At 41.2% G+C, this 11427-nt stretch overlaps 1 protein-coding gene across 6 annotated transcripts in view; it reads left to right on the plus strand.

The window, feature by feature from the left end:
- Nucleotides 1-11426, plus strand: part of ddr1 (discoidin domain receptor tyrosine kinase 1) — a 109429-nt gene extending 98003 nt beyond the window's left edge. For all 6 annotated transcript variants that reach the window (XM_062063857.1, XM_062063855.1, XM_062063856.1 and 3 more), the window contains 6 exons: nt 3704-4008; nt 4083-4210; nt 6574-6771; nt 6842-7109; nt 9522-9671; nt 9750-11426. In XM_062063857.1, coding sequence (XP_061919841.1) covers nt 3704-4008; nt 4083-4210; nt 6574-6771; nt 6842-7109; nt 9522-9671; nt 9750-9890 — 1190 coding nt within the window. In that variant the 3' untranslated portion in view covers nt 9891-11426. The remainder of the gene's footprint in view (nt 1-3703; nt 4009-4082; nt 4211-6573; nt 6772-6841; nt 7110-9521; nt 9672-9749) is intronic.
- The last annotated feature ends 1 nt before the right edge of the window (nt 11427 follows it).

Below are 11427 nucleotides of genomic sequence, written 5' to 3' on the forward strand. Positions count from 1 at the left end.
CTATTTTGAATAAACTAGAATATACAACGTTTTTTCAGTTATTTCACCTTTTTTTGTTAAGTACATAACTCCACATGTGTTCATTCATAGTTTTGATGCCTTCCGTGACAATCTACAATGTAAATAGTCATGAAAATAAAGAAAACACATTGAATGAGGAGAAGGTGTGTCCAAACTTTGGGCCTGTACTGTGTTTTTTCAACATGAGAGCCATCTAAACAAAAAATGACACCCTTTAGTCACCTTTACACTCACACATCAAATATAGCACTGGTTCTCAAACTTAATGACCAACATTAAAATACAGTAGTGTAGTAGGCCTAAGTATTCATTAAAAGCAAGGCAGAGGTTTTATTTAACAAGTATATTTAATATTTTTGGCCACTGTAACATTACACAGTTTGAACAGTAACACTGTTTGAATATAGGAAAATAAAACACTGTACTTAAACAACCGGAAGGAACGTGTACGTACACAATGAATGGCTACCAAAAAGCACTTGCAAACTTTTAATTAACTTAATTTTTTATCTCCTTTCATTTTCTTGTCACTGGTTTATAAAATATTTTAGATAGTATTTCATGTTTTTATTATTTTTTTATGTGATTTATATTGTATTGTATCAGTGTTTAACAGTTTCCTTTGTCCTTGAAGGCATCATTGTTACCTGCAGCTTTCTCTGCCAATGTTCGTGGTAGTTTACATGTGTTCCGCGTGTTGATTGGCTTGGAGGCTGGAGAAGAACATTTAGTTTCCACCTGTGTTGGGATAGAAATGACGGAGTAAGGCGGTTCTGTTTATGTTCTAATTGTTTATTTTGGCGTCAACTACGCTCTAAAGTAGTCCGATTGTAACGACTTCCAGTGAAGGCTGATATACCTTTGATAACTGCTCCAGTCGCCTCATTACAATATTTCATTAAGTGATTATTTGGCGTACCACAAAATGGCACCTGTGTACCACTCACTTGAATATAGTCACGTTGGCTGAGGCTGAGCCAATCAGCAGCCACCATCCTGAACGGTGCATTCTGATTGGTTTGGTCTCATCTTTTGGCCAATACTACTGTAGTATTAATATATTTAGTTCATTGTTATACCTAATTGCTTAATCTAGGTCAGGGGTCGGCAACCCGCGGCTCTAGAGCCGCATGCGGCTCTTTAACGCCGCCCTAGTGGCTCTCAGGAGCTTTTTTAAAAATGTATGAAAAATGAAAAAAGATAAGGAAAAAAAAAAGTTTTTGTTTTCATATGGTGTCCGTAGGAGGACAAACATGACGCAAACCTCCCTAATTGTTATAAAGCACACTGTTTATATTAAACATGCTTCACTGATTTGAGTATTTGGCGAGCGCCGTTTTGTCCTACTAATTTTGGCGGTCCTTGAACTCACCGTAGTTTGTTTACAAGTATAACTTTCTCCGACTTCCTAGGACGTGTTTTATGCCACTTTTTCTGTCTCATTATGTCCACCAAACTTTTAACGTTGTGCATGAATGCACAAAGGTGAGTTTTGTTGATGTTATTGACTTGTGTGGAGTGCTAATCAGACATATTTGGTCACTGCATGACTGCAAGCTAATCGATGCTAACATGCTATTTAGGCTAGCTATATGTACATATTGCAGCATTATGCCTCATTTGTAGCTATATTTGAGCTCATTTAGTTTCCCTTAATTCAATTTATATCTCATGACACACTATCTGTATGTAATATGGCTTTTAATTTTTTGCGGCTCCAGACAGATTTGTTTTTGTATTTTTGGTCCAATATGGCTCTTTCAACATTTTGGGTTGCCGACCCCTGATCTAGGTCAACAATGTTGTAGAATTTGCTTTTAAAAAAAAAAAAGAAAAAAGTCTGCGATGTGGTGAAGCACGATGTGGCGAGGGACGACTAATACTGAATAATTCTGCTTACAATGATTTATTCATGAATATTTAAATGTGCTCTTAAAACATCTTTCCTGATTAGGATGTTTAAATTAGCTACTTGATATTGTTGAAATATTAATAAAAAAAATTATTTATTTTTTAACAAAGGTGTTAACCAACATATGTATTTTAAAAATATACAATACTACATAAAACTACTAAAAATTAAGATTACTGTATATTTTTTTTAATCTATTTTTAAGTCAGTGTGTAAATGTTTGCAAGCTCTTTCAACATAACAAAGTTATGTTTTGGTGGTTTTGCAGTAGTCATATTGAAATAAATAAAATCACAGAGCTCGTTTTCCCTAAGGGTAAACCAAAGGCATTGATTTGATGCATTTTCTATATTTTTAAAATGTGTACTCTATTATTTGTAGAAAACTTCAAATGTAGAATTTGGAAAATGTGTCAGTACTACTAGGGTTGTACTAATATAGTATCGCGGTACTAATGAATCAAAAACGTTACTTTATTTTGTTTGAAAAGTACCGGTTCCCGGGCATGACGGCACGTCGTCGTCACGTCATGACATTGCTGGGTTTACGAGCAGAGGAGCATGTTCGGCAGCGCACAATCACGGAGTACTTACAAGCAGACACAGTGTGTAGACAGAAAAGGGAGAACGGACGCATTTTGGCCTAAAAGCTAAAGATAAAGGTGAAGTTATAACACTGAAACGCCCTCAGGAAGGAGATTTAAGACATAGCTAGCTCGCTAGCAGCAAAACATGCATGCGCAGTCTGCAGTGTTTTAGCTACTTCTAAATCACTAATCCTCGTCTCCATGGCGACAAATAAAGTAAGTTTCTTTCAAGTATCATCCTTGCAGGACGAGGAATAGCTAAACATGCTTCATTACACACCGTAGCTCACCGGCGTCACAATGTAAACAAATGCCATGGGTGGAGCTACACCTAACATCCACTATAATGATACCAAGTACAATAGCGTATATACTTGATACTACTATGATTACATCGATATTTTTTTATCGTCACAAAACCTTTTTTTAAAATGTATATGTTCATAAACTTGGTAAATGTGTCCCTGGACACATGAGGACTTTGAATATGACCAATGTATGATCCTGTAACTACTTGGTATCGGATTGATAGCTACATTTGTGGTATCATCCAAAACTAATGTAAAGTATCAAACAACAGACGAATAAGTGTTTATTACATTTTAACAGAAGTGTAGATAGAAGATTTAAAAGAGAAAGTTAACAGTAAATGAACAAGTGGATTAATAATCAATTTTTACAGCTTGTCCCTCATAATGTTGACAAAATAATAGAATGATAAATGACACAATATGTTACTGCATATGTCAGCAGCTAAATTAGGAGCCTTTGTTTGCTTACTCACTACCAAAAGACAAGTTGTCTTGTATGTTCACTATTTTATTAAAGGGCAAAATTGCAATAAGAAACATATTTTTAATTTACTGTAAGATTTTTTGTTAAAATAATGCCATTTTTGTGGTCCCGTTTTATTAAGAAAAGTATCGAAAGCTATCGATAAATATCGAAATACATTTTGGTATCGGGACAACCCTAGTCAGTAATGCAATAAAAAGCCTTAGCGCTAATAGACGCTTAGTCAATTCCTGCCGATAAGTAAATAAAACAAACATGCTACAATATGAGGAAATATGGAATACATGAATATTTTCATCTTGGTTTCTCTTTTAAGACTTTTTTTTTTTCCTACAAATGGTGTAGTTTTTCTTCGTGTAACATGTGCATCTCTCATGTCTCGTGTGTAGCCTGCGGACTGGACTTGAACCCGGAGAAGAGTTTCCCCCCGTCTCAGGACGAGCCTCCACCCTACCCCGGGTCGCCGCCTTACCCCGCCCTGTCGCCGCCCGTGTCCCCCCCGCTGCCCCCCAGCGTGCCGCACTACGCCGAGGCCGACATCGTGTGCCTGCAGGGCGTCAGCGGCAACAACACCTACGCCGTGCCCGCCCTGGCCTCGTCCAGCCTCGGTGGGGCGGACGCCACCCCTTTGCCGGAGCTGCCCCGTCAGTGTCTCATCTTCAAGGAGAAACTGGGGGAGGGACAGTTTGGCGAGGTGGGACATGCACGCAAGGGAAAGAATGTGTGTGTCAAGGTGCTGAAACAGTGTTGCTTTTGTTCTGGTGAAAGGTGCACCTGTGTGAAATAGAAAACCCTCAAGACCTTCCTAACCTGGAATTTCCCTTCAACGTGAGGAAAGGTCGCCCTCTGCTGGTGGCTGTCAAGATCCTGCGGCCTGATGCCTCCAAAAATGCCAGGTAGGCTCTCTCTCTCTCTCTTGTTCTCTCTCTATCTCTCTACATGATAACAGGATGTTACTAAGTCTAGACACACTTTCTCCTGCTACTGAGTGACAAAATAAACTTTTGACTGCTACTGTATATGTACGTACAGTACAGGCCAAAAGTTTGGACACACCTCCTCATTCAATGCATTTTCTTTATTTTCATGACTACTTACATTGTAGATTGTCACTGAAGGCATCAAATCAAAATTTAAAATTTACCACAGGGGTAGCCAAAGTGCTGTACAATGGGCAGGTTAAAAGATAATCCGAGAACCGAGCAAAAACATCACAACACAAATAGAACAAGATAAAAAATAAATAAATAAAACATAAAAACAGGTTCACAGCAGGTGTATTATGGGGCGCCATTGCAGGATGGATATCACTCAGTGTTAAAAGCCATGGAATAAAAGTATGTTTTTAAGAGAGATTTAAAAACAGGAAGAGGGGAGGCTTGTCTAACACTCAGAGGTAGGTCGTTCCAGAGCTTGGGAGCAGCAGTGGCGAAAGCTCTGTCACCTCTAAGCTTCAGCCTTGTGTCAGGGACCGTCAGTAGCAGCTGATCGGCTGATCTTAGGGATCGGGTGGGGCAGTAAGGCTGAATGAGGTCGGAGCATCAAAACTATGAATGAACACGTGGAGTTATGTACTTAACATAAAACGGTGAAATAACTGAAAACATCTTTTGTATTAGGTTTCTTCAAAATAGCCACCCTTTGCTCTGATTACTGCTTTGCACTCTTGGCATTCTGGATGAGCTTCAAGAGTGTGCAAAGCCGTAATTCTCTCGATAAGCTTCAACAGAATGCCAAGAGTGTGCAAAGCAGTAATCAGAGCAAAGGGTGGCTATTTTGAAGAAACTAGAATATAAAACATGTTTTCAGTTATTTCCCCTTTTTTAGGTAAGTACATAACTCCACGTGTTCATTCATAGTTGTGATGCCTTCAGTGACAATCTACAATGTAAATAGTCATGAAAACGCATTGAATGAGGAGAAGGTGTGTCCAAACTTTTGGCCTGTACTGTACATTGAATCAGTGGTTTCTTAAACTTTTCACCAAGTACCACCTCAGAAAAAATCTTGGCTCTCCAAGTATCACCGTCATGACAAGCATTAAAATACAGTAGCATAGTAGACCTGAATATTAATAAAAAACAAGGCAGTGGTTTTATTTAACAAGCATATTTAATATATTTGGCCACTGTAACATTACACACAATTTGAACAGTAACACTGTGTTTTAATATAGGAAAATAAAACACTGTACTTTGATCAATTGATTCTTTGGCGTACCACAGGTTTGAGAATCTCTGCATTATATCTTTATTATGTGTATGTAGGGATACGTGTGTATGTCATGCATAAAACAAAAATAATTCAATGATGATGGTAGCAGTGGTTATCTATTGTTTATTATGTTTTATAGTCTTATCCATAAAGTAAATATGTCTTTCCTTGATCTCTATAGCTGCTGTCATAAAACCATACGTTATATTTGCTGTTTATTCAATAATTGATGAGGCATGATCATAAAAAAAAAATTAACTTTCTTCATTGCAATTAAAATACAAAATGAAGGTTAGCAGATGCATTAGAAACAATACAAATGTGTGTGTATATATATATATATATATAAACTAAGTAGTAATATTAATCATTTGTTGTAATCTCCATTCATTCATTTTCTACTGCTTGTCCTCTGGATTGTGGGGGGGCTGGAGCCTATCCCTGCTGCATTCGGACAGAAGGCAATCTGTGCAACAAAGTAGTTGCCTTTTAATAGAGGGGAAAAAAGTAAATTGGCCCTAGAGTGTGAATGTTGTCTGTCTATCTGTGTTGGCCCTGTGATGAGGTGGCGACTTGTCCAGGGTGTACTCTGCCTTCCACCCAAATGCAGCTGAGATAGGCTCCAGCACCCCTCGCGACCCCCAAAGTGACAAGCGGTAGAAAATGCATGGATGGATGGATGGATGTTTGTAATGGGAAAAGAGTATTTATTATCTGTCATTTTAATAATGAAAATTGTTGAATAATAGGGTAAAACATGTAAGTATTTATATAAAATGAATATTTATAAATGTGATTTAATGATGTTTATAATAAAGTATGTGTATATATTTTTCTTAATAGTAATACATGTCATGTATACTACTGTGCTTATTTTGACCAAGTTACTGTGACAGCTCACTCTCTTGTTCCTATGCTGCCCTCTAGTGGTTACTTGTCGGTAAGTGTTTTTTTGTGTCACCTTTCCAAAGGTGCTCTACTGACTATCCAATAGGTGAGCCTCCTCCTCCTGACTCATCTCTTCAAATTGTATTCAATCCTTTAGGAATGACTTCCTGAAGGAGGTGAAGATCCTCTCCCGCCTTAAAGACCCCAACATTATCCGTCTGCTGGGCGTGTGCGTGAGCAGCGACCCCCTGTGTATGGTCACCGAGTACATGGAGTGTGGAGACCTCAACCAGTACCTTTCCCACCGAGTGCTGCTGGATAAGAGCGGACCTTCACACAACACTCCCACCATCAGGTACCACGTAGTCTTCATACGACACCTCATGGCGTCCATTTGGTTCTCACCTGACGTCTTTTGTCGCCAGCTACCCGGCTCTCATTTCCATGGCCGGCCAGATCGCCTCCGGCATGAAGTTCCTCTCCTCGCTCAACTTCGTGCACCGCGACCTGGCCACACGCAACTGCTTGGTGGGCGGCGAGCTGGGCGAGAGCGGAGGCGACCCGAGCGGCGAGCGCCACATCAAGATCGCCGACTTCGGCATGAGCAGAAATCTGTATGCGGGAGACTACTACAGGATCCAAGGACGAGCCGTGCTGCCCATCCGCTGGATGGCCTGGGAGTGCATCCTCATGGTGAGGTCAAGTAGTCCAAGCACCGTGCATGATATGCTACTACTCAGTCAACGTGTGGATCGGCATCGTGTAGTCACTATCAGAGGAGACAATGCATGGTATGCTGCTGTCTCACTGAATTATGCTACCTAAATATTCCAAAGTCTACACAAGATCTTTGTCACATGTAGGATGTATGTAGTCTCTGCATCCTCTCCTGAGGAGCAGTCTGCAGCCCCCACGCAGCGCCCAGGGACAGTATCTGGCGAAGCTTCCCTATGTGGGTGTAGTGTCTTGCCCAAGGACACAGCGGTAGTGACTAAAATGGTGGAAGCTGGAATCGAACCAGGAACTCTTTTCCTGGACGCTAAAGATTGTAATGTAGTATAGTTGCTATTATTGTAATACGTTACTTCATCCAAGACAGTGTATGAAATGATCTACATCTGACTTCATCATTCCTAAGGGGAGGAAAGTCTGCTGTCCATTGACGATAGTGCATGATATCATGTGCAATGACGACAGTGTATGATATCAACATGAGCAATGACGACAGTGTTTGATAACATGAGCAATGACGACGGTGTATGATATCAACATTGACGACGGTGTATGATATCAACATGAGCAATGACGACGGTGTATGATATCAACATTGACGGTGTATGATATCAACATGAGCAATGACGACGGTGTATGATATCAACATTGACGGTGTATGATATCAACATGAGCAATTACGACGGTGTATGATATCAACATTAGCATTGATGACAGTGTATGATATCAACATGAGCAATGACGACGGTGTATGATATCAACATTAGCATTGACGACAGTGTATGATATCAACATGAGCAATGACGACTGTGTATGATATCAACATTAGCATTGACGACAGTGTATGATATCAACATGAGCAATGACGACGGTGTATGATATCAACATTAGCATTGACGACAGTGTATGATATCAACATGAGCAATGACGGCGGTGTATGATATCAACATTAGCATTGACGACGGTGTATGATATCAACATGAGCATTGACGACGGTGTATGATATCAACATGAGCATTGACGACGGTGTATGATATCAACATGAGCAATGACGACGGTGTATGATATCAACATGAGCAATGACGACGGTGTATGATATCAACATGAGCATTGACGACGGTGTATGATATCAACATGAGCAATGACGACGGTGTATGATATCAACATGAGCAATGACGACACCATGATGGAAAGTTGCTGTATTTAGGTCAGGACTACACACACCATGATGGAAGGTTACCGTATTTAAGTGAGGACTACACACACCATGATGGAAGGTTACTGTATTTAAGTGAGGACTACACACACCATGATGGAAGGTTACCGTATTTAAGGGAGGACTACACACACCATGATGGAAGGTTACCGTATTTAAGTGAGGACTACACACACCATGATGGAAGGTTACCGTATTTAAGGGAGGACTACACACACCATGATGGAAGGTTACCGTATTTAAGTGAGGACTACACACACCATGATGGAAGGTTACCGTATTTAAATCAGGACTACACACACCATGATGGAAGGTTACCGTATTTAAGTCAGGACTACACACACCATGATGGAAGGTTACCGTATTTAAGTCAGGACTACACACACCATGATGGAAGGTTACTGTATTTAAGTCAGGACTACACACACCGTGATGGAAGGTTACCGTATATAAGTCAGGACTACACACACCATGATGGAAGGTTACCGTATTTAAGTGAGGACTACACACACCGTGATGGAAGGTTACCGTATTTAAGTGAGGACTACACACACCATGATGGAAGGTTACCGTATATAAGTCAGGACTACACACACCATGATGGAAGGTTACCGTATTTAAGTGAGGACTACACACACCATGATGGAAGGTTACCGTATATAAGTCAGGACTACACACACCATGATGGAAGGTTACCGTATTTAAATCAGGACTACACACACCATAATGGAAGGTTACCGTATTTAAGTCAGGACTACACACACCATGATGGAAGGTTACCGTATTTAAATCAGGACTACACACACCATAATGGAAGGTTACCGTATATAAGTCAGGACTACACACACCATGATGGAAGGTTACCGTATTTAAATCAGGACTACACACACCATAATGGAAGGTTACCGTATTTAAGTCAGGACTACACACACTATGATGGAAGGTTACCGTATTTAAGTCAGGACTACACACACCATGATGGAAGGTTACCGTATTTAAGTCAGGACTACACACACCGTGATGGAAGGTTACTGTATTGTTGCAGCTATGACAGAAACCATCTTAGTAATCCAGGAGAGTGCAGGGTATGCTGCTGGTACTCCAAGTAACGGGGCAGGTTGCCAAAGACAGTGCATGAAATGCTGGTGTGTTTGCAGGGTAAATTCACCACCGCCAGTGACGTGTGGGCATTCGGGGTCACCCTGTGGGAGATGCTGAGCGTCTGCCAGGAGCAGCCTTACTCCAACCTGACGGACGAACAAGTCATCGACAACGCCGGCGAGTTCTTCAGAGACCAGGGCAGACAAGTAGGACGTCCACTCCATTCCTTCTTAAGACCAGAGACCCTCCCTGGTGTTTCTCTAACGCTGGCTTGGTGTGTCCAGGTGTATCTGGGGAAACCCGCCGTGTGTCCTCAGGGTCTCTACGAGCTCATGTTGAGCTGCTGGAACAGAGACTGCAAGCTCCGCCCATCTTTTGGCGACATCCACTCCTTCCTCACAGAGGACGCCATGAACATGGTGTAAGACGCCATGAACATGGTGTAAGACGCCATGAACATGGTGTAAGACGCCATGAACATGGTGTAAGACGCCATGAACATGGTGTAAGATGCATCAGGAGTCCACTGGTGGGGTCGAGGCTTTTCTTAAAACACTTTTTTAGGCCGAGGGGGTGCTGGAGACGCTGCTGGTTCAGTTGAATCCCCAGAAACCTGCAGTAAACTTAGCTTGACTTGCTGTAGATCTGACCTTGCGTAGTACAACGTGGTGGGTGGTGGTGGTGGTGGTGCTTTCTGCATTACAAGACTTCTTTCTTTTTTTCCAAAGGGGACAGGAAGTATCTTCTAAATGCGGGCAGACTGTTAGGTGTAGTGGTTCACATAGTTTATTACCCTCCCAGCTCCCCTCCCGCAAATAACATGTAATGGTTCCATAGTTGCCTTTTACACAGAGGCCCTCTGGAACTCTGAAAACGGATGGCAGGAGATTAAAGCCGGTGGATAACATAACTGCCTCGGGTTCAATTCCTGGACAGTCAGGCCAGGGTGACCTCCGCCTTTCATTTAAGTAAGCTAAGACGGACTCCATCTCTCCCGAATAAGATAAGTGGATCGATGCCGGGAGATGAGGGTTGTTGGCAAATGTAGAATTTCACTTAGCTGCCTTCCACGTGACCTCGCTTGGCTAGTAGCAATCAGCCAAGTGTGTTACCCCAAAATCAGGACCAGAATTAGTGGACTGGAAAGCGGATAACTGAGGTCCTTTGGTAGTGTAGTAGTTCCCATAGTAGTTCCCGCCACAAGTCAAGCGGCTCCCCTTGCACTCCTGAACAGGGTAAGTGTCTCTTGGCAGTGTAGTGCTTCACGTAGCAGACCAGGGAGGATGGCGACTTACTCAAAGGGGACTACGTGACTCACTGCAGACCTGCAGTGCACTTCCAAACCCCAACAGCATTATTTTAGGGACAACGGAAGACATTACTGCGCCAAAGAGTGAGAAAAATCCCCCAAAGTGCTGCTGTCACATGACCTCCAAACTCAAAGCAGAAATGTTACTTTCAGTTTGGACACACAAAAAAAAAAGAATATTCCACAACTTCCTGCACTTTAACACGTTTGTGGCTGATGAACTGTTGCTATGAATCCTGCTTGTGTGGACTGAAGAGCAGTGATTGGATGACAGCAGGATGTAAAAATATCATTTTGAAATGACTGATTTTTTTTTTTGGTCCCCGCTATAGAAAGTCTTTGTTACACATTGTTGTACAGCACTAGAGTCAATCAGTCCTACACACCATCAATTGATAGTTGTGGTACCATTTGAGTCCCCTTTTGATACACTATTTGATACAGTGTAGTTAACCCTTTTTTTAGATGCTTTGTCTGCTGGTACATGAATAGTTTGTACATATTTTAAATACAAATCTGTATTTTCCTGTACTAATGTATGGAGCACTCTTGTTGGAGTCTTCTGTAGAAACGCTTGCTACCTTGAATATTGTGCTGTTTATATATTTGTAGATGTTTCAATAAAGTTTTAACCCTTTTCAAATAAAAACAAG

This window comes from Entelurus aequoreus, linkage group LG11 (genome assembly GCF_033978785.1).
Source record: "Entelurus aequoreus isolate RoL-2023_Sb linkage group LG11, RoL_Eaeq_v1.1, whole genome shotgun sequence".
In the NCBI taxonomy this organism is placed as follows: domain Eukaryota; kingdom Metazoa; phylum Chordata; class Actinopteri; order Syngnathiformes; family Syngnathidae; genus Entelurus; species Entelurus aequoreus.